The 24,020-nt window shown below is 38.0% G+C and overlaps 1 protein-coding gene across 5 annotated transcripts in view; it reads left to right on the top strand.

Annotated features, from left to right (window-relative positions):
* Positions 1-24,020, top strand: part of CFH (complement factor H) — a 223,717-nt gene that overhangs the window by 119,885 nt on the left and 79,812 nt on the right. Inside the window, exons 1-3 of one of the 5 annotated variants that reach the window (XM_042925937.1) lie at positions 6,252-6,751; positions 18,637-18,822; positions 19,385-19,490. The exons of 2 other annotated variants lie outside the window; for them this stretch is intronic. In XM_042925937.1, coding sequence (XP_042781871.1) covers positions 6,694-6,751; positions 18,637-18,822; positions 19,385-19,490 — 350 coding nt within the window. In that variant the 5' untranslated portion in view covers positions 6,252-6,693. Of the gene's footprint in view, positions 1-6,251; positions 6,752-18,636; positions 18,823-19,384; positions 19,491-24,020 lie in introns of those variants that run through there. 2 more of the 5 variants (XM_042925936.1, XM_042925935.1) reach the window with 2 other exon arrangements.

The raw sequence follows: 24,020 nt of genomic DNA, 5'->3' as shown, positions 1-24,020 counted from the left end.
GTGTGAGTTTGTATTTTGATTTGTATTTCCCTGATGATGAGTGGTGGTGAGCATCTTTTCATGTGTCTGTTGGCTATCTGGATGTCTTCTTTGGGAAAAGTGTCTATTCATGTTTGCTGCCCATTTCTTCACTGGATTATTTGTTTTTTAGGTGTTGAGTTTGGTAAGTTCTTTATAGATTTTGGATACTAATCCTTTATTCAATATGTCATTTGCAGATAGCTTCTCCCATTCCATTGGTTGCCTTTTCATTTTGTGGATCGTTTCCTTTGCAGTGCAGAAGGTGTTTATCTTGATGAGGTCCCCGTAGTTCATTTTTGCTTTTAATTCCATTGCCTTTGGAGATGTGTTGAGCAAGAAATTGCTGTGACTGAGATCAAAGAGGTTGTTGGCCGCTTTCTCCTCTAAGGTTTTGATGGTTTCCTGTCTCACATTTAGGTCTTTCACCCATTTTGAGTTTATTTTTGTGTATGATGTAACCAAGTGGTCCAGTTTCATTCTTCTACGTGTTGCTATCCAGTTCTTGCAGCACCATTTGCTAAAGAGACTTTTTTCCATTGAATATTCTCTCCTGCTTTGCCAAAGATTAGTTGGCCATACACTTGTGGGTCTTATTCTGGGTTCTGTATTACATTTGTCTATGTATCTGTTTTTGTGCCGATACCTGGTCTTGATGATTACAGCTTTGCAGTAGAGGCTAAAGTCTGGGCTTGTAATGACTCCCACTTTGGTTTTCTTTTTCAATATTACTTGGGCTGTTCAGGGTCTTTTGTGGTTCCATACAAATTTGCTCTGAGAAGAATGCTGGTGCAATTTTGATTGGGATGGCATTGAATGTGTAGATTGCTTTGGGTAGTGTTGACATTTTAACAATATTTATTCCTCTAATCCGTGAGGATGGAATGTTTTTCCATTTCTTTGTGTCTCGTTCAATTTCCTTCATAAGTTTACTATAGTTTTCAACATACAGGTCTTTTACATCTTTGATTAGGTTTATTCCTAGGTATTTTATGGTTCTTGGTGCAATTGTAAATGGGATGAATTTCTTGATTTCTCTTTCTGTTGATTCATTATTGGTGTATAGAAATGCAACTGATTTCTGTGTATTGATTTTGTACCCTGTGACTTTGCTGCCTTTATGTATCAGTTTTAGCAGCCTTTTGGTGGAGTCTTTCGGGTTTTCCATATAGAGTATCATGTCCTCTGTAAAAAGTGAAAGTTTCCCTCTTCTTTGCCAGTTTTGATGCCTTTTATTTCATTTTGTTGTCTGATTGCTGAAGCTAGGACTTCCACAACTGTGTTAAACAATAGTGGTGAGAGTGGACATCCCTGTCGTGTTCCTAATCTTTGGGCTGGTGGGGGGGATGGAGGAGATCTCCATCCACCCCGCCCCCCCCCCCCCGCCCCGCCCTCTGGTAACCAACAGGTTTTTCTCTATAGTTAAGTGTCTGTTTTTTTCTTTTTCTTTTTCCCACTATGTTTTGTTTCTTAAATTCCACATATGAGTGAAATCATATGATATTTTTCTTTCTGTGACTGATTTATGTCACTTAGCAATTATACTCTCTAGCACTATCCATGTCATTGCAAATGGCAAGATTTCATTCTTTATTTATGGCTGGGAAATATTCCATTGTGTGTGTGTGTGTGTGTGTGTGTATATTATAAATATATATGTATGTCATACATGTATATGTATTCCATTATGTATATGTATATGTATACCGTATGTGAATGTATGTGTCTATGTTATATGTATGCCACCCTCTCTTTATTCATTTATCAGTCACTAGACATTTGGGCTATTTCCCTAATTTGGCTGTTGTTGCTACTATAAACATTGGGGTGCATGTATCCGTTTGAATTAGTATTTTTATATCCTTTGGGTAGATACCTAGTAGTACAGTTGCTAGATTGTAGGGTAATTCTATTTTTAACTTTTTGAGAGACCTCCCTACTGTTTCCCAGAGTGGCTGCACCAGTTTGCATTCTCACCAACATTGCCAGAGGATTTCCCTCTCTCCACATCTTCACCAATACCTGTTGTTTTCTGTGTTGTTTATGTTAGCCAATCCGACAGGTGTGCGGTGATACGTCATTGTAGTTTTGAGTTGTACTTCCCTGATGTTGAGAGATGTCGAGCATCTTTTTATGTGTCTGTTAGCCATCTGGATGTGTTCTCCGGAAAAAGGCGTATTCATGTCTTCTGCCCGTTTCTTAACTGGATTATTTGTTGTTTGGGTGTTAAGTTTATATCTTGTTGTTGGGTGTTGAGTTCCTTATATGTTTTCAGTATTAATCTTATGAAATTTTAAAAGATTGGAATTATTGAGAGTACATCTCAGACCAAACAAAGTTAAGCAACAAATCAGTTTAAAAGATAACTAGAAGAACCCCAAGTTACCAGAAATCGACACTTTAGAAGACAATCTTTTAAAAAATTAAAGCAGGACTTCTAGATTTTGTGGTGTGATGAGCTTGGTGAACTCACTGAGCTTACTGAGGACATTAAGAAACAGACTCACACATTACCAGTTGCCTGATTTAAGACAAAAGTCAGAGTGAAGCAGTGTAGTAGGAAGGAGGTGATATTTTCAGTAAATATTGCCCGAACAGTTGGATAGCTGTATTTTAAAAATATGTCTGTCGCTCTTAGTACCAGATACCATACACAAAATCAAATGAGTTGTAAATGTGAAAGAGAAAACAATGCTTTTAGGGGAAAACATTATTGCATCCTAGGACTAGGCAAGGATGTCTTAAATACGACACGAAAGGTACTAATCCAAAAAGAAACAATTTTAAGTTTAATTCAATATTAAAATTAAGAAAACCTCTTTAAGTTTATTTATTTATTTTGAGGGAGAGAGTGAGTGTACATGCACAGGCACGTGCCGGGGGGGGGGGGGGGAGGGGCAGAAGGGGCAGAGAGGGGCAGAGAGAGAGGGAGAGAGAGAATCCCAAGCAGTCTTCACATTCATAGTGTGGAGTCTGATGGGGATTGAACTCAGGAACTGTGTGACATCATGACCTGAGCCAAAAACAAGACTCGGATACTTAACCAACTGAGCCACAGGTGCCCCAAGAAAATTATTTTTGGTTGTAAGCTCCAAACATTTTCTTTTTGTCCATTGCAATGATTCTATCCCGTGACGTTAACAAGGACTGTCTCTGCTGTGGCTACAGCCATAGACATGCAAGGCGACTAGTGACCCAGAATTCTTTTCTGCTTACACGTGTCAGTGAATTCAGCCTAAATTTGTGGTTTGAACCCTCTGAAAACGTGTCCAGCTTCCAAAGCTGGCTACCAACTTCCAAAGCAGGCTTGAAGAATACGTTTGAAAAAATTACACCCAAGCATAACTATGAAAACCAAACATCTAACTGTTCAATTTAAAATGAAGAAATTCTGCTCAGTAAAAAACATGTAACACTGAGCAAATAGCCCATCGACGGAGAAAATATTTATAGTACATATGTCCAAGAATGTACAAAGAGTATAGAAAGAATTCCCACAATGAGGTAAGTAAAAGACAGATAACTCAGCAGAAAAGACTTGAATAGACAATTCACCCAAGAGGATATCTAAATGACCAGTTGCTACATGCGAGTTCTCCACTTCATTTGTCATCGGGAAAAGGCATATTAAAGCCACAAAGAAGTACTGCTCTGTGTTCACCAGAATGGCTAAAATCGCACAGATTGGAGACATCAAGTGTGTTGAGGATTTGGAGCAATGTATACACTGCTGATGGCACACCAGTTAGCAGAATCCTTTTGGAAAACTCTCTGATGTTACCTGGTACACGTAAACGTATTCACGCGTCGTGTCCTACCATTTCACTCCTCAGTATGTACTCATCAGGAATGACGACCTGTCTTTACCAAAACCTCATAATAGGCTCAGAGCGGCACTACTTCTGTTAGCTGTAAACGAGAATCCACCCAGATGCCCACTGACAGGCACACAAATAAAATGAGATATGTTCAAAGAATTGAACATTACACGCCCTAAGAATTAATGATCCGCAATTAAACCCAACAGCGTGGTTGAATGACACAGTTTTTCACGAAAGGCTCTGAATACTAAAGACTCAGGATCTGATCTCTCAGCTGCTGCAGAATACCAGACAGGCAAATGGACTCCATGTTCCCAGAGATCCGGAGAGGGGTCACCCTGTGTGTGGTGAGAGGAGGGCGAGAGGGACTGACTGAAGGGACAACCGGGGCTTCCCTGAGACCTAGTGCTGCGCGGTTTCCTGAGCTCGGTGCTGCTGCAGAGGCGTCTTCACCTTCTGGAGATTCAGCAGACCCTTTGCTTCCCTTCTCTTCATGCTTATCGTATTTCAACATAGAGTTTTAACAATCCAGCATTCCAGTTTCTTGAGTTTTGAATTATTAAACTCCTTTGTGTCCAATGAGAGTAATCCTGTCGTTTCACACACGTATGTGACACGTCCTTAAAAGAGTAAGTGCATGGCAAAAACAGACACATAGACCAGTGGAATAGAATAGAAACCCCAGAGTTAGACCCACAAACATATGGGCAACTAATCTTTGACAAAGCAGGAAAGAACATCCAATGGAAAAAAGACAGTCTCTTCAACAAATGGTGCTGGGAGAACTGGACAGCAACATGCAGAAGGTTGAAACTAGACCACTTTCTCACACCATTCACAAAAACAAACTCAAAATGGATAAAGGACCTGAATGTGAGACAGGAAACCATCAAAACCCTAGAGGAGAAAGCAGGAAAAGACCTCTCTGACCTCAGCCATAGCAATCTCTTACTCGACACATCCCCAAAGGCAAGGGAATTAAAAGCAAAAATGAATTACTGGGACCTTATGAAGATAAAAAGCTTCTCAACAGCAAAGTTGTTTCAACCAACAAAACTAAAAGGCAACCAGTGGAATGGGAAAAGATATTTCAAATGACATATCAGACAAAGGGCTAGTATCCAAAATCTATAAAGAGCTCACCAAACTCCACACCCGAAAAACAAATAACCCAGTGAAGAAATGGGCAGAAAACATGAATAGACACTTCTCTAAAGAAGACATCCGGATGGCCAACAGGCACATGAAAAGATGCTCAACATCGCTCCTCATCAGGGAAATACAAATCTAAACCACACTCAGATATCACCTCACGCCAGTCGGAGTGGCCAAAATGAACAAATCAGGAGACTATAGATGCTGGCGAGGATGTGGAGAAACGGGAACCCTCTTGCACTGTTGGTGGGAATGCAAATTGGTGCAGCCACTCTGGAAAGCAGTGTGGAGGTTCCTCAAAAAATTAAAAATAGACCTACCCTATGACCCAGCAATAGCACTGCTAGGAATTTACCCAAGGGATACAGGAGTACTGATGCATAGGGGCACTTGTACCCCAATGTTTATAGCAGCACTCTGAACAATAGCCAAATGATGGAAAGAGCCTAAATGTCCACCAACTGATGAATGGATAAAGAAATTGTGGTTTATATACACAATGGAGTACTACATGGCAATGAGAAAGAACGAAATATGGCCCTTTGTAGCAACGTGGATGGAACTGGAGAGTGTGATGCTAAGTGAAATAAGCCATACAGAGAAAGACAGATACCATATGTTTTCACTCTTATGTGGATCCTGAGAAACTTAACAGAAACCCATGGAGGACGGGAAGGAAAAAAAAAAAAAAGAGGTTAGAGTGGGAGAGAGCCAAAGCATAGGAGACTGTTAAAAACTGAGAACAAACTGAGGGTTGATGGGGGGTGGGAGGGAGGGAAGGGTGAGTGATGGGTATTGAGGAGGGCACCTTTTGGGATGAGCACTGGGTGTTGTATGGAAACCAATTTTACAATAAATTTCATATATTGAAAAAAAATAAAGATAAATAAACTAAAAAAAAAAAAAAAAAAAAAAAGAATAAGTGCATGGTTTGCGGGAAAAGCAGGTCCCAAATATCAACCAGCACTGCACTCTTGGCAAAGTTCACTCACGTTGTCTGGGTCTTGTTTGTGAAAGCGTTGCCTAACGTCAAGCTCTGTAAATGATTTCTTTTAAAATTTTTTTAATGTTTATTTATATTTATGGGGGGAGGGCAGAGAAAGAGGGAGACTGAACCTGCAGCAGGCTCCAGGCTCTGAGCTGTCAGCACAAAGCCTGGCTGGAGGCTCGAACCCACGAGCTGGGAGATCATGACCTGAGCTGAAGTTGGATGCTTAACCGAATATGCCACCCAGACACCCCTGTAAATGATTTTTAAAGGTGCTTTTATTGTTTTATCTTTTGAAGTATACACACAATAGATCTGAATGGGTTTGAATAATTAGAGAGTTAATGAAATCCGAAGTATATCACCTGTTACTGCCTTGCACATTCCAAGAACCTGAACATGTTCCAACTTAGAACAGCCTGGGTTTATAAAAACAAAAGTGGGTCACAGCGTTAACATTCAGTGGGAGTGCAGTGGGAGTCTGATTCCAACTCTGGCATTGCTGGGGCTTGTGATTGATTTTTTTTTCTTTTACTTTGCAAAAGTTTCTGATGGGCGGAGCATCTAGTAATCCCTTACATTCCCAAACTGTGTTTCAACTTCCTTTTGGAACAAGTGCTTTGCTGCTCTAATCACAGCTTTTAGCAGAAGAGCAGCTGACATAGTGTGAGCAGTGTCGGCTATTAAATGTGCCCCTAAAGGATCCTGAAAATGAGATTTTCAGCACAGGTTGTTTGGCTTATGTGGTGGACTGTTTGTGTTGCAGAAGGTAAGAGTGAAAAAAAGAAAGCCTTTTCTGTCTTATAAAACATTTTCTGTTCTGCTTTTCACAGTGGTAATAGGAATTTGGTGTAGATTGTGATTTAATTACTGTTCTGTAGCTTAGTGTGTGAGTGGCTTTTGACATTGTTAAGTTTCAAAAAATAGAAGCAGCTTATTTAGATGATGTGATTATTCGTCATAATTTTATTTAATGTAAAAATTCAAAACAAGTTTTAATATTTTGAATGCTGTAATATAAGCATTTCCCTTGTAATTATCATAAAACATAATTTACTCTTTTTGCTTAGAATTTTTACCCAAATGCTTTCTGTGAAAGTATTAAGAAGCATATGAACATATATAGAACCAGAACAGAAATTAGACAATAGAAACCTTCAAATCATCTAATGACTAGATTTATCTCAGATATAGATGTTAACTCTTTCTAAAGAAGAATCCCTTTAGCATTTACAACTGTTATTGTCACGGCCTTAAAAGTCTGATAGACAAGCAAGCATTACTTGTACCTTTGGCATGAATATATCATATAAATTTGAAAAAAATGAATATGCAATGTTTATAACATCCAAATATTCTCATGGGTGTTTGCCTGTGGTTGTATTTGAGGTATATTCTAGAAGACCAGTCTCAAGACTATTCTTAAGAGAATAGTGAATATGAATGTAGAAGTTTTTATTTTCTGGCATTAGTAAGGCGATTTCTAGACCTATAATTACATTTAATTCGAACACTACTTCTCAAGAGATTAAAAAGTTTCTTTGGATGGAATTTGGTTTCTAGTTCATGATAGGAAACTGTGTGATACTATTTGATTTACTTTTTTTGAATGACATTTTTAAAACAAATGAGTTACCTATCATTCATAAATTTCCAAAACATTTCACTAAGTCAACAAGTTTTTTTGAATGCTTGCTTCCTGTCAGCCTCTAAGCATTGAAATATACCAACAAATAACACTAAAGCTCTGTCATTGATGGTCTTTCAATCTAGAAAATGAAGGCAGGTATCTCTCTTTAATTATATTCCTCAGTTATTTTTTTAAGGTTTATTCAAATATGCTTAATTTTTTTTTTTTCTGAGACACGGAGCGTTTTTAGTTTCACAGTCTGATATGCTATTGCTTGATTTTTAGTTCAGAAACCTTATATCCAGCCACCTTTTAAACTAGCTATACAATCGTATTTACTGCATATGTAAATATTGCAGTGTGTATTCAAATGTAAAATATTATTGTATTGGCAAAGAGTTCCAGAACACTCTTAATGCTACAAACCATTACAAACATCTTTTTCTGTACACGAGTGTTTTTGTCTTTTCTTTAGCAGGAGTATGTTCAGTGTCTCAATATTTACATACTGTTTGCCTAGGCTTTATGTGGACATCATTTGTCATGTAAGGAAGATTTGTTTTCTTTCCAGCTCATGTTTAAAACTCAAGAATTGATGCCTAGTTTAATTAAACTGTTTCAGTGATTACAAAGCGGAATTTGAAACTTTAAAATCGGGTGTTATAAAGCATGTATTACAAATTAAGTAATACTGATGTAAACTCCTTACTTACATAATTGATTCCAGCCGACTCATTTCACCTGTATTTTCTATTTCATCAAAACGTGTTTAAATGTGGCATCCATTTCTGCTGGTGAATTGGGCATTAGCACTCTGCACACTATCGTGAGACTGACTGTAAATCTGGCTAAGTCCTAATAGAGAAACTGTAACATTACTATTTAAAGTATTTAAAGCAATACTTTAGCCTCATGATTTTCCCAAAAGCGCACATGATGCACAAGTGAGTAGAAAAAAATCACATGAATTTTCAGCAGATGTAGAACTGTGATTTATTCCTTGTTTGCCAAAAAGTTCTAAAACTGGTTTGAAATGCCAATTCCATCAGTCTACCATACCTAACAGAAATTTCACTCAACAAAGTAACCTTACTCATTAAAAATATCCATATATCCTTCAATAGTTGCCTCTGGTTTTATTTCCCATGTAGAAATAAATATGAAATAGTAAATTGAGATATTGAGAAATACCAAATTGAATAGTGAATGGTAAATTGAGGAATTGAGAAGACAGTTTGGAACACCAGCACAATCTGCTTTACTCAACCGGTCTTAATGTTTTAGTATTTCATAAATTGCCTCTGTCCTGTTCAGAGTGAACATTCCTCAAAAAATCCTCCTCACTCTAAAGAGGAATGATAGCCCATAGGAAGAATTTATTGGCCCAAGTTTCATGGAGACCAGTTAGTACCTTTTCGATGCAATAGGCTCTCTGCTTTGCCATTGCCAGGCGTGTAGAAACATTAGTTGTTTTCCTTGTAAAACATAGCAGTTGGACGAATCACCACAGGCTGCTAAGAACTGGTCATATTCACAGGACAAAGTTTAGAATTACAGTCCCTCAATCTTACCACATAGTAGTTTCTGTTTCCTGGAATATATTATGACCAGGTTTTCATGTAGATCGTTTAGTCTTCGGGTCTACAAAGAGTATAATCTTTGAAATTAGCCACAGCCCAGAAATTCCTGGCTGAGAAATGTGAATAAATTAAAAACCTCCTAAACCTACTAAAATTTTGTTTGGAGAGATGTGGGTGTTACCTAATTGTGGAGGTTTCAAGGGCCAAAAATAATCTTTCAGGAGTAAAATATAGATCAAAGCTAGAGAGGTTCTCTTCTATCAGAAAACAAAGTAAAACAATTTTTTGTATATTGTTTCAAGTACAAGATGGTTTCCAATTTTAGAGTTAACCCTCAAATGGAAAAAATAATTGATGTTATCAATCGTAAGAATTACTTATAGATTAATTAAAAGTACTATTTTATAAAGATGTGTATGAATGTTATACATACTTATGTAATCCAGAAAACTTGAGGTAGTGGCGTTTAATCCCGAACCCTGTGTTTCAATGCCAATATGATAAATAGGAATTCGCCTTCTGCTGTCAAGAAAACTCCAGTTTTTAGAAGTATTTGTGTGATGTTTACCTATATGGTGTGATATAAAGTTGTGCAGTGGCCCAACTGCCTTCAGTATCCTCTCTTCTTTGAAATGTAGTAGGGGCACCTGGGTGACTCCTTAGGTGAGGCATCCAACGCTTGATTTTAGCTCAGGTCATGATCTCACAGTTTGTGTCATTGAGCCCCACAGCAGGCTCTGTGCTGACAACTGGGAGCCTGCTTGGGATATTCTCTCTCTCTCTCCCTCTCCCTCTCCCTCTCCCTCCCTCTCCCCCTCTCTCTCTCCCTCTCCCTCCCCCTCTCTCTCTCTCCCTCTCCCTCTCCCTCCCCCTCTCTCTCTCCCTCTCTCTCCCCCTCTCCCCCTCTCCCCCTCTCCCCCTCTCCCCCTCTCCCCCTCTCCTCCTCTGCAGTTTGCACTCTGTCTCTCAAAATAACTAAATGAACATTAAAAAAAATAAATTCTATAAAAAAAAAAGAAAATGTTCTTTAAAAAAGAAAAAAAGACTGGGGCGCCTGGGTGGCTCAGTGGGTTAAGTGGCCGTCTTCAGCTCAGGTCATGATCTCGCGGTCTGTGAGTTCGAGCCCCACGTCTGGCCCTGTGCTGACAGCTCAGAGCCCGGAGCCTGTTTCAGATTCTGTGTCTCCCTCTCTCTGACCTTCCCCCGTTCATGCTCTGTCTTTCTCTGTCTCAAAAATAAATAAACGTTAAGAAAAAAATTAAAAAAGAAAAAAAGAAATGTATTGATTTTACTAGATTCAACAAACCTGAAATTTATGTGGAATACCAAACACTGAATAAATACTTTAGTAAAATCCAATAGTATTTACTGCAATTTACTGTGAATCATTATAAGCTGAAAAGTTCTCTATTACAATTTCAGTGAGGAAAGGTAGAAACGGATGATGAGGGTGAAGAAGGGACTAAGGAACTCTGGAAGTTGAGGTGGCCCTGGGGAGGGGAGATCTGATGGGTGAAGCGTGACAGTGAGCGCCATGAGAAGGGTCAGAGCAGACGCCCCGGGAGTGTCACGAGAGGGAGAGGTGTGCCACAGCAAGCCTTGTTTATTTTTAATGTAGACATAATGGAGAATGCATATGCTACTTTTCTGCCTGCACATAATGTTAAACTACAACTCACTTATCAAGTTTTGTTGAAATTGTTCTTAGCTAAAAATAAGTATGTCCCCCAATGACACATAAATTCTCTTTTGGCCTTTGATTGCTAGGGCTACTGGCCAAGGCTACGTCGATCCACTTTTCTTTGCCCAATCCCTGATTGTTCTACAACCTTTGCACTTTCCTTTCTTCCCAATTATGCCTCCCCCTCACACCACACACCATTCCTACCTGCCCAGGATGTGAGTTTTTCCCAACCAGTCTATCCTGTGCTCACTAAACTGATGTGCACTTTACCCATATCTTAACAACTTTAACTAGTTTCAGAATATGGTGCATAAACAAGAGATGATATATTTGGGGTAAAATGTGCTACATTTTAGGGAAAAAAATCACAAAAATAACAAACGGGTTAAATAGGTTTGACATAGCACTTCTTTGTGTTTGGACGTTTTAACTGAGAGAGCCAAGTTTCTCAAACCATGTTGACCAAAAATGTAATAGATAGGAAAGTGCTTATAGAATTGTTCCTTCAAAGGCTCCCCACAGCCTTTTTGAACAAATTTAAAATGCTTCCTGACTTCAAAATTATGGCATACATTCAAAATTAAGACACGTAGACAAGAGGTACAATGGAGTTACAGATAGAGTTTCTTGGGTTCATGCAATAGAGCTTTGAGATCACTGCACATGTGTTCTCATGTCTTACCTTTTACATTGGTTACTGTCTACTTTGCTCTTCCCATTGGTTGCCTGCAATCTGCGGATATAATGTTCCAAAAGAGCTTCATATTTATCCATCCCTTCTTTCATTCATTTACTTGCCTATCCAATGGTCACTTTTTAAGTGCCTGCTAAGTGCCAGGCATTAGGACTAGCATTTACCAAAAGGCCATTTAGTGGGGAAAACAAAAGGAATGATTATTGTATTTCGTCAACATATTGTATTTTACTGTATAAAGCATTGTGATGGAGACAAGGAAAAGAGAGACTACAGGGTCATTTAGAGGAGGCAAGAAATCCAAGTTGCAATGAGTTTGGAGTGGGATCAGGTTGGGGAGTTTGTTTGTAAGAGGTGGAATGAAGAGAGCCAAATCTGTCAGGGTCACGATGGCATCTTGGGTAGGCTTTGAAGGTTGGATGGGAGTCATGGAAATAAGGATGCCAGGGAGGAGGACATTCAAGACTGAGGAACATGGCTCCTGGGTGGCTCAATTGGTTAAGCATCGGACTCTTGATTCAGCTCAGGTCATGATCTCAGTCTTGACATCGAGTCCCGTGTGGAGCTCCACCCTGGGAATGGACCCTGCTTGGGATTCTCTCAATCTCCCTCTCTCTCTCTGAATCTCTCTCTCTCTCTCTGTCTCCTTTTACTCCTGCCCCCTCCATAAAAAAAAAAAAAAAAAAAAAGGACTGAGGAAACATCAGTTGTGTTTACAAAAGACTGATAGTAGATCTGTAAAAACAGAGGATTGAAATCATCCCCACCTTTCTAAATCTTCCATCAGTTACAATTCCAGAAGTACTACAGGTGAAATTGGGTATAGTGTGTGTTGTTTTTCTTCTTTTCTTTTTTAATCCTTATCCTCAGGATTGACATGATAATTATTCAGATGCAGAATCATTCCTGCTACAGTTTTTAAAGGTCCTTATTTTAATGTCTCCCTCCAACTAAGCTCCTTTTTTATAGCAACCAGTCAATATATACTAACAACTTATTTTAAGAAGCTACCATTTTGACTTGAACAATAATTGGCATTAGGTAGTAGCGATCCAAATACTACACATTTCAAGAAATTTGATTTCAGTGATATATTCAGGCTGTATCCTGATAGTAACTTGCTTCAATCCTAATTATGGCATACTTGTATTCTGCCCAATTTCTTATAGCTATGACCTGTTCTCCCATTTGCTTTCCATAATCCTGTAATTATCTTCATGGTCTTTACACTGTTAAAATTTCAAGAGGAAATTGCATAGTCATATTTAAGAAAATATTTAAGCATAAGTTTATTTTTTCAAATGCCTCAATAGTATAATATAATCTCTCTCTGCTTTTTCTAGAGTTTATATTTTTAAAAACTTCATTGCAACCGATAACTTTATTTATAGAGGTGTATATATTATTTGCCACATATCTTTATCCTCATGTTATTTGTAAAATAATCTGAATATATCTTATTTTGAAAAACTAATTGGATCATATCATGTACATGTATATGTAACTAATATTCATATATACCAATGAGAAGATAGGAAAGAAATTTAACATAAAATATCTATTTTTGCTATTTCCATTTTGTCCATTCGATTTACTTTTTCGATGTTGATTTTTAGTTTGGCTTTAAAATCTGTTCTAATGCCTACTGAGTTTAGAATTAAGCTATTTAAAAAGTAGTATCTCCTATTCTTTTTTTCTCAAAATAATTTTAGAAAAATAGAGTAATTGTACAAAGAGACCAACCTTACTCTACCAAAGCAGTCTGGTACACATTTGATTGAGGTTTTCTTGATTAGGTTTAGAATGTCTTACAAATGAAAGGAAAATTCAGCAAAGAATTTTAATCACAAGAGTGACATGACCAATTTTGGAAAAAAAATCCTATGTAACCCCGTGGAGAATGGAGGCTTGCAGACTAGCTAGCAGACTGTGTCACAGTGAAGGATGTCAAATGGTCATAATCACAACTCAGATTTTGGAGATGGCACTGGAAAATGGGGCAATGGAGAAAGGGGTCGTGACACTGTTTTCGTACAGTCAAGAGATGCCATTCAAAGTTCATGGAAAAAGCACCATAATTTTAAGAGTTATTTGAAGTAAAAAGGGTAATCAATATGAGAATACTTATACTATAGTAAACATATATACATAGTAAAAATTGTGAGAAGCTGGTAGGAAGATTATGTGAAAGGTGTGTATAATGTCTTTCCCATCTGGTTGTTAAAAGCAATTAACCAAATTTGAAAATTCAAGAGCAGATGGTATAAATGTATTATTTTGAAGCATAACCTGAGGAAAAGGCATTTGCCTCAGGCTAGCTAATGGGCTAGTGGTGTGTGTGTGTGTGTGTGTGTGTGTGTGTGTGTGTGAATTGATTACTTTAAATGTTTTGAAGATGGATTACTCTTGGCTGATTAGTTCAAAAAATAATTTAAATGAAATAAATTAATTGATAAAACTTTATTACCTTTACCTTGCATTAGCTTAATAGGATAGGAACTGTGTTTATCAAAATATTAACATATTACTAAAAAATAGTTCTGTACTCACAATATTGGCATCTGTGTTTGAAAATTAACTTATTTTTCCAATAGCCAGAATGCCATGAAGTGGATTTGAATTTCTGAAATGAAAAACACACATATTAGCCTGCAATTAAGCATAAAATCTTCATCATGAACATTAAATTTAAAAACGAACAACAAAAAAAATCTGGCTCTTTGGAGGAGGGGGGAATCCAGAGAGGTGGTTTGTGTTGTTTTATGACAGGATGTTAGCACCATCTAGTGGAGAAACAGAATGTTTACTTAAATTCTAAAAATCAAAATTAATGTAGAATCATTTATTAAAAGTTCCCTAACATAAATGTGCTAAAAATGTGCTAAAACATCAAAGAGAAATTACTGCATATGAAATCTCACACAAGTATTATTTACTACAGAAAAGTCTAGTTTTATATGGAGCGTGTATGAAATGTGAAACATGTTCATCAGAGATGGGTTCCATGATGGTCTTCACCTCTGTTGATTATTTGCCCCTTACCTTTTAAAAAGAAATTCTAGAATAGAATGTTAAGCCATTGTCATAAAACCAAGTAAAGAAAGGAGTTATGCAGTGAAAGTAATACTAATAAATATGTCTGGTGATAAGTATCTTTGAATTTGCCATTTTTAAAAGTAATCATTGGAGACCTAATGTAATCATTCTATCTTTTAAAGTGTTTTTTTAAATTAAAGTTTTTATTTAAATGTAATCATTCTATCTTTTAAAGTTTTTATTTAAATTACAGTTAGTATCTACTGTAATATTAGTTTCAGCAGTAGCATTTAGTGGTTCATCATTTACACATAACACCCAGTGCTCATCACAACAAATGCCCTCCTCAGTATTCATTACTTGTAATCCATTTCCCCACCTACCTCCCCTCCAGCAACCCTCAGTTTGTTCTCTATACTTCAAGAGTCTGTTTTATGGTTTGCCTCTCTTTTTTTCCTCCTATGTTCATCTCTTTCAGTTTTTAAATTCCACATATGAGTGAAATCATGTGGTATTTGTCTTTTTCTGACTGACTTATTTTGCTTCGCATAAATACACTCTAGTTCTGTCGGTGCATTACAAATGGCAAGATTTCATACTTATTGATGGCTGAGTAATATTCCAGTGTGTGTGTGTGTGTGTGTGTGTGTGTGTGTGTGTGTGTGTACTGCATCTCTTTATCCATTCATCCATCAGTGGACATTTGGGTTCTTTCTATAATTTGACTAATCGTTGATATGCTGCTGTAAATATCAAGCTGCATGTATCCTTTCAGAATCAGCATTTTTGTATCCTTCTGTTAAATACTTAGCAGTGCAATGGCTGGATTGTAGGGTAGTTCTATTGTTAACTTTTTGAGGACCCTCCATATTGTTTTCCAGAGTGGCTGCTCCAGTTTGCATTCCCACACCAACACTGCAAGAGGGTTCCCCTTTCTCTGCCTCCTTGCCAATGCCTTGTTGTTTTCTGTGCTGTTAATTTCAGCCATTGACAGGTGTGAGATAGTATCTCATCGTGGTTTTGATTTGTATCTCCTTAATGATGAGTGATGTTGAGCATCTTTTCATGTATCTGTTGGCCATGTGTATGTCTTTGGAAAACTATTCATGTCTTCTGCCCATTTCATAACTGGATTATTTGTTTGGGTGTTGACTTTGATAAGTTCTGTATAGATTTTGGATACTAACCCTTTATCAGATATGTCATTTGCAAATATCTTCTCCCACTCTGAAGGTTGCCTTTTAGTTTGTTGATTGTTTTCTTCATTGTGCAGAAGCTTTTTATCTTGATGAAGTCCCAATAGTTCATTTTTGCTTTTGTTTCCCTTGCCTTTGATGACGTATCCAGTAAGAGGTTCCTATGGCCCAAATCAGAGAGGTTGCTGTGTTCTCTAGGATTTTGATGGTTTCCCATCTCATATTTTGGTCTTTCATCCACTTTGAATATATTTTGTGTACCTTGTAAGAAAGTGGTCCAGTTTCATTCTTCTGCATGTTGTTGTCCAGTTTTCCCAACACTATTTATTGAGGAGACTTTTTTCCATTGGATATTCTTTCCTGCTTTGTCAAAGATTAGTTGACTATATAGTTGTGGGTCCGTTTCTGAGTTTTCTATTCTGTTCTACTGATCTGCATGTCTGTTTTTATACCAGCACTATGCTGTCTTGGTGACTACAGCTGTGTAATGTAGCTTGAAGTCTGGAATTCTGATGCCTCCAGCTTTGCTTTTCTCTTTCAAGATTACTTTGGCTATTTGGAATCTTTTGTGGTTCCATACACATTTTAGGATTGTTTGTTCCAGCTCTGTGAAAACTGCTGGTGGTATTTTGATAGGGATTGCAGTACATGTGTAGATTGATTTGAGTGATATAGATGTTTTAATGATATTTGTTCTACCAGTCCATGAGCATGGAATATTTTTCCATTTCTTTTTGTTGCTTTCAGTTTCTTTCATCAGTATTCTGTAGTTTGCAGAATACAGATCTTTTTGCCTCTTTGATTAGGTTTTTTCCTAAGTATCTTATGGTTTTTGGTGCAAATATAAATGGAGTGAATTCTTTCATTTTTCTTTCTGCTGCCTCACTATTGGTATGTAAAAATGCAACAGGCTTCTCTGCATGGAGTTTGTTTCCTGCAACTTTACTGAATTGTGTATCAGTTCCAGAAATTTTTAGTGGAGAGTTTTGGGTTTTCTATGTAGATTATCATGTTGTCTATGAATAATGAAAGTTTGATTTCTTCCTTCTTGATTTGGATGCCTTGCCTTTCTTTCTTCCTTCCTTTTCTTTCTTTCTTTTTTACTTTCCTTTTTTTTTTTTTTTTTTTGACTGATGCTGAGACTAGACATCCAGTACTATGTTAAGTAACAATGGTGAGAGCGGTCATCCTTATCTTGTTCCTGACCATAGAAGAAAAGTTCTCAGTTTTTCCTCATTGAGAATTATATTAGCTGTGGGTCTTTCATATGTGGCATTTATGATAATGAGGTATGTTCCCTCTATCTCTCTTCGTTTGAGTGTTTTTTCGTTTGTTTTTTAGAAATAGAGAAAGCACGTGTGTATGGGAGTCAGGGGAGGGACAAAGGGAAGAGAGAGAGAATCTTAAGTAGGCGCCACATCCAGTGAGGAGCCTGACATGGGGCTTGATCTCCCAACCCTGAGATCATGACCTGTTTATTCTGATGGGAATTCTCTGTGCCTCCTGGATTTGGATGTCTGTTTCCTTCCCAAGTTTAGGGAAGTTTTCAGCTATAATTTCCTCCAGTGAACCTTCTGCTCCCTTTTCCTTCTCTTCCCTGGGACTCCAGTGATACGAACGTTACTATGATTTATGGAGTCACTGAGTTCCCTAGGTCTGCATTCGTGATCTGATATTTTTCTTTACCTCTTCTCTTCAGCTTCATTATTTTCCATAAGTTTATCTTGTATATCACTGATTCATTCTTATGATTCTTCCGTCCGTATATACAAAACTGCAGGACAGTTGTCTGTTGGTGCCTGGGACTGGTGGCTGTGCTGGTCTGGAATCTGGCCCCTGCGGTTCACTCAGTGTCAGTCCTGCTCCAGTAGATAAGCAGTTACAGGCACGGAGGGGCTGGAGTTCATGTAAGTAGGCTCCCAGTGGAGCCACTGTCCTGTTCCCTGAAGCCCCAGCATGTTGGTGTTGGTAAGAAAAATGGCAACACCCCAGTCTCTCCTCCCCGCAGGGGGTGTCTCAAACCGTGCAGTTCAGGCAGCGCCTTACAGAGTAGCGTGGGCATTCGACCTGTCCTGCTCCACAGTCTCCTCCAGCACCTCGTATCCCGCTCTGCGTGAGCCTGGTTCCGGAATAATGCCACTCTCCCTGCCAACAAAGGGCCTCAGGTTGGCACCTGCAATGTCTTTGTCCTTGGGCAATATGCCCTCTTCCCACAGTACTTGGGAGGAAGGGACTGCTGTCTGCCAGTGCTTGAGAACTTGAGACCTTGAGAACGCTACCGCACCCCAGGACTGGCCCCTCTCGCCACCAGGTACCTGCACACAGCCGGCTCCAGTCCAGAGAAAGTCAAACAACCCTAAAAACTCCGATCTTCACTTATAAGGCTGTTTGCAAAGTAGAAATTGGCTCTATCTGTATTTTTTGTTCCCCTGTCCATGGTCCAGAGAAGTTTTCCTCTTGTCCAAATACAATCCCACACTTCTACAACCTTTCTTCACTTCCTTTTGTCTCTCCACAAAAGTGGTCCCCTCCTCTCCTTGCCTACACTGCCCATTTTTTCTCTCCTGATTCTCAAACGCCTGCCTCTGTACCACCAAACTGTCTCGTTCCACCTGTGGGGATCCTTCTGCCACTCTGTAGATTGATTTCCTCTGCAGAAAGTGTTCTGACCTTAATACTGGTGTCTTTGAGGGGTGAAGGAAATAATGATCTTCTTACTTGTCTGCCATTTTGACTCCTCCCAGCATAGGTATTTTTAAAAGAAAAAATAACCTAAATGTTTTGGAAGTTTAAAAAAACACTTTAAGCAATTACTTTATTTTTATTGTTTTTAGATTGTGAAGGACCGCCTCCAGGAAAACAAAATGAAATTTTGGTAGGTGTCTGGCCTGAACAAAAATATCCAGAGGGAACTCAGGCTACATATAAATGCCGACCTGGATATAGAACTCTTGGAGCTATTATAATGGAATGCAAGAATGGAGAATGGGTGGCTCTTAATCCATTGAGGATATGTCGGAGTAAGTAAATCATACATTTGTGAAAACTTTAGTTGTGAAAATACCAAATGTTTGATATTGTAGCAATATTAGCTGAATTATATCATAATTGTCATTTAAACACAAAATAATATACCATCATTATTCTTTTTTTTTAATGTTTATTTATTTTTGAGAGAGAGAGAGAGAGAGCACAGGTAGGGGAGGGGGGGAGAGAAAGGGAGACACAGAATATGAAGCAGGCTCCAGGTTCTGAGCTGTCAGCACAGAGCCCGACGCGGAGCTGAACCCACGAACTGTGAGATTATGACCTGAGCCGAAGTTGGATGCTTAACCGACTGAGCCCCCCAGGCGCCCCTATACCATCATTATTCTTAATAAGGAGTTGAAATCTTCCAAAATAAAAAAATCCACCATATAGACAAGTTTAATAATAAAATAATAACTTTGTGTTATTTTTCACTTTTCTACATCTTCAATTATGTCTTTGGATATAATATTAAATACCATTTTCCTTGAACTTCTACATCAAATGTGTTTCCCTGCATTACATAATGATATTATATTCTTTTGATCATTTTAGAAAGGCCCTGTGGACATCCTGGAGATACTTCTTTTGGTTCCTTTCATCTTGCAAGAGGAAATGAATTTGAATATGGAGCAAAGGTTGTTTACACATGTAATGAGGGGTATGTAGTCAATATAAAAAAATTGAGACAATTATAATTTAGATTGTAAATAGGGACTGTACTGATTAGTATTTTTAAGGTCACGTTATTTTTCTTTTTTTTTAAATTTTTAATGTTTTATTTTATTTTTTTGAGAGACAAAGAGAGACAGAGGGAAGGGCAGAGAGAGAGACACACACACAGAATCCAAAGCAGGCTCTAGGCTCTGAGCTGCCAACACAGAGCCCAATGTGGGGCTTGAACCCACAAACCATGAGATCATGTCCTGAGCTGAATGAAGTTGGACACCTAACTGCCACCCACCCAAGGCACCCCAGTTACTTTATTTTTCTATGAGCATTTTTATAAGTACCATACAAGAAGCCTGAAAAATTAATGTATAATGGAAATGATTATATTTGGATACCATATTATCTCCTCAACATTGAAAATTTTAAATGAGTTATAATTACTCTTAAAGAGTGTAGTTCTAGGAGGGCTGGAAAATAGTATATATATAAATAAGGGTTTATTCCAAAAATTCCTGACTATATTCTATTATGTACAGAGTATATGGGAGGGAGTTCAATATGTCAGGGACAGTGAGAATGGCAACAAAATCAGATTACATGGCATCTCTTTGATAAAAGCTTATAAAATTTAGGAGAAACAAATATTTTACACCAAAGCAATAATAACTACCATTATTTAAGTTTCCATGGTGTGTAAATTATTCTTATCACGTGGACCAAAAATGCTACTACCTTCATAATCATAGACTCTGTTCTCTAATCTCCTGTTGGATTTTCATGGCTGATCTTAACACTGTGATACCTCTTCAGGGTTCTTTATTCCTGTTATGCCCATCTAGGTCTACACATTGTTTTGAAGAAAGTTTCATACATGGGAAAACCAGTATCATTACAAGTTTATGCTACATAAATACAAATAGGATCAATGTAATATTTTAAAGGTTAGGCTTTGGAATAAGCCTGCATCCCAAAACTCCACCACTTAATAACTGTATGTATCATTCTAATAGCTCTTCACTCCCATTTCCTCAATTATAAAAGTAGAAACATGGGACGCCTGAGTGCCTCAGTCAGTTGGGCATCCAACTCTACCTTTCAGCTCAGGTCATGATCCCAGGGTCATGGGATTGAGCCCCACATCAGGCTCTGCACTGAGCATGGAGCCTGTTTGGGATTTTCTCTCTCTCCCTCTGTCCCTCTCCCTAGCTTGCACACACACTCTGTCTCTAAAAAGAAAAGTAGAAACACAGCAGGTGCATCGTAGGATTGGTGGAAAACATAAATAAGATACACTGAAGCCCTTCGAAGAGTTCGTGGGATATTGTAGGCACCCAATAAGTCTTAGTTCTTATGATTTTAGTGTCTCTTTGGCCACTGAGATTTTTCAAAGACATTTTTAGCCCAACTTTCAATCATTGCTGCTGGCTTTGTTATACATGACCAAATAGATGACGACCATCTGGGCTTAAACTTTCCAGTTACCTCACTGTTCACCTCTGTAATATCCCTGTCAATACAGGCTTGTCTGACCCCTTTAGTTTCCATATTGGACCTGGCAAAAGGGATCAAAACTCACAGACTTCATCCACTAGATTCCCTAAATCTCAGTAATAAATAAATATTTATAATTCGGTGAAAAAATTAGCGACATACTTAACCTCTGATCTTGGCTGCACTTTAATTCATCTTTGCTTCTTTCATCTTGTATAAGTTCTGGGCAAACTCTGTTAAAGATTCTATAAAAAGTAACTATCTGCCACTCAGCTTGGATCTCCACCAAGAACTAGATACTCATTAGTGAAATAAAGGTCCTTGGACCATGCAAGATCAGCAAACATCAATATTTCATGCTATTTTAAAAATTTTAGATTGTTTTACCTACCTGAGGGGATGTACCTTTTGACCTAGTTGTTGAATCAGTGTAGAATGGGCTTACTACACCCATGGCTTCTGCTAGTCAACCGACCTTTTTTGATCCCTTGTTCCCATCCACCTTTTTTCTGCTATTTTGCCCAGCTGGGGTTGCAGATACATGAGCTATTACTTTTCCCCAAGTACCAACATTTGGACAGTCTCTTTTTCTTCCCCCTTTCCCTGTGTATATGGGCCATAAGCGGTTTTGTGTAGAATTTGGCAGAATCCCTAAAACAACTTTGGGGGAACGGGTGGGTTTCTGGTGTAGATGGAAAATGTTAACCAGGAAATGTACTTTCGGAACAGGGTACCAGTAGAGGAGACAAAGAAGGAAAATTAATCACCAATTATTTTGTTTCTTTATATGACAGAGACATAGATAAATGTTTGACTTCAAGTTCTGTGATCCTCATTTAAAATGTTTTCTTCCTTTAGAGAATTAGGAAGAAATAGTAACATTCAAAGGAAGACAAAGTAATTTTTGAGGGAGAAAGCTTGTGGTTTTTTTACTTGTGTAATGGGTGAAGCAATCCTTATTTGCAGATGAAGGAAACGTTTGTTTATGTACAATTATTTAGGTGTTAATGAAAGGCCCATTCTCAAAATTATCTCTCTTGTGGTTATCAAAATGCTGCCCATTACTTATGTTTTGAGAAAAAGCTTTCTGCTTCTTGCTGTCCACTGTAATACTAAGAAGGATGCTTTGCTTTGCTCTAAAGCCTCTGGTAATGATTATACATTTTGCATCTGCCCTAAGAAATTTTCATCCAACTAGAGCATTTTAGATTTTAAGGATGGGCTTGATGTGTTACCACAGTTAGATAAATTTGACTTTGAATGAATGAATTTTATAAGGAAATCTGACTCGATGACCACACTGTAAAAAATGCCTAGGATGGAAATGGGAAGATGAAGACAAGTGTTCAAAATAAACATGCTAAGAAATTTTGTCTATTCAAAATTTTGTCTAATCAAGAATAGATTATGTAATGAGCCCCAAAGTTCCAAAGATATCATAATTGTGGACGATAGGAGTATGGAACAAGAGTGGAGGAAGTGGAACATATTGTTAGCTCTTGCTTACTATCACGTTTTTTGGGTTTTCGTTTTGGTGGTAGTTCAAGGAGGTTATAACATTGTTAAGTGTAATTGACTAACTCAGTGATAAAATAAGAGGATATTGTGCACAAAATTCTAATGAGTTTCTGTCATGAACCAAGGATAATGATTAGTCCATGTGCCTGAAGACTTGAGGGCCTTTTTTTTTTTAATATAACTTACTGTCAAATTAGCTAACATACAGTATATACAGTGTGCTCTTGGCTTCGGGGGTAGATTCCCATGTTTCATCACTTACATACAACACTCAGTGCTCATCCCAACAAGTGCCCATCACCCATTTTTACTTCTCAATGTCCATTACCTCTCAATAGCCATCACCCCTCAGTGCCCATGACCCATTTTCCCCTCTCCCCTGCGCCCCTCCATCAACCCTCAGTTCGTTCTTTGTATTTAAGAATCTCTTTATGGTTTGCCTCCCTCTGTATTTGAAACTGTTTTTTTTTCCCTTCCCTTCCCCCATGGTCTTTTGTTAAGTTTCTCAAGTTCCACATGAGTGAAAACATATATCTGTATTTCACTGACTGACTTATTTCACTTAGCATAATACCCTCCAGTTCCGTCCACATTGCTGCAAATGGTAGGATTTCATTCCTTCTTGTTGCCAAATAGTATTCCATTGTATATATAAACCACATCTTCTTTATCCATTCATCAGTCGATGGACACTTAGGCTCTTCCCATAATTTGGCTGTTGTTGAAAGTGCTGCTGTAGACATTAGGGTACACGTGCCCCTTCGAATCAGCACTCCTGTATCATTTGGATAAATTTTGAGTAGTGCTATTGCTGCGTCCTAGAATAATTCTATTTTAAATTTTTTGAGGAAACTCCATGCTGTTTTCCAGAGTGGCTACACCAGTTTGCATTCCCACTAACAGTGCAAGAGGGTTCCCTCTTCTCCACATCTTTGCCAACATCTGTTGCTTCTTGAGTTGTTAATTTTAGCCACTCTGACCTGTGTGAGGTAGTATCCCAATGTGGTTTTGATTTGTATTTCCCTGATTATGAGTGATGTTGAGCATCTTTTCATGTGTCTGTTGGCCATCTGGATGTCTTCTTTGGAAAGGTGTCTATTCATGTCTTCTGCCCATTTCTCCACTGGATTATTTGTTTTTCAGGTGTTGAGTTTGTAAGTTCTTTATAGATTTTGGACACTAACCATTTATCCAATATGTCATTTGCAAATATCTTCTCCCATTTTGTCCATTGCCTTTTAGTTTTGTTGATTGTTTCCTTTGCAGTGCAGAAGCTTTTTATTTTGATGCGGTCCTACTAGTTCATTTTTGCTTTTATTTACCTTGCCTTCAGAGATGTGTCGAGTAAGAAGTTGCTGTGGCTGAGGTCAAAGAGATTGTTGCCTGTTTTCTCCTCTAGGATTTTGATGGTTTTCTGTCTCACATTTAGGTATTTCATCCATTTTGAGTTTATTTTGTGTAAGAAGGTGGTCCCGTTTAATTTTTCTGCATGTTGCTGTCCACTTCTCCC

The sequence above is a fragment of the Panthera leo genome, chromosome F3 (genome assembly GCF_018350215.1).
Source record: "Panthera leo isolate Ple1 chromosome F3, P.leo_Ple1_pat1.1, whole genome shotgun sequence".
Lineage (NCBI taxonomy): Eukaryota > Metazoa > Chordata > Mammalia > Carnivora > Felidae > Panthera > Panthera leo.
This window is presented reverse-complemented; position numbering and strand designations above follow the sequence as displayed.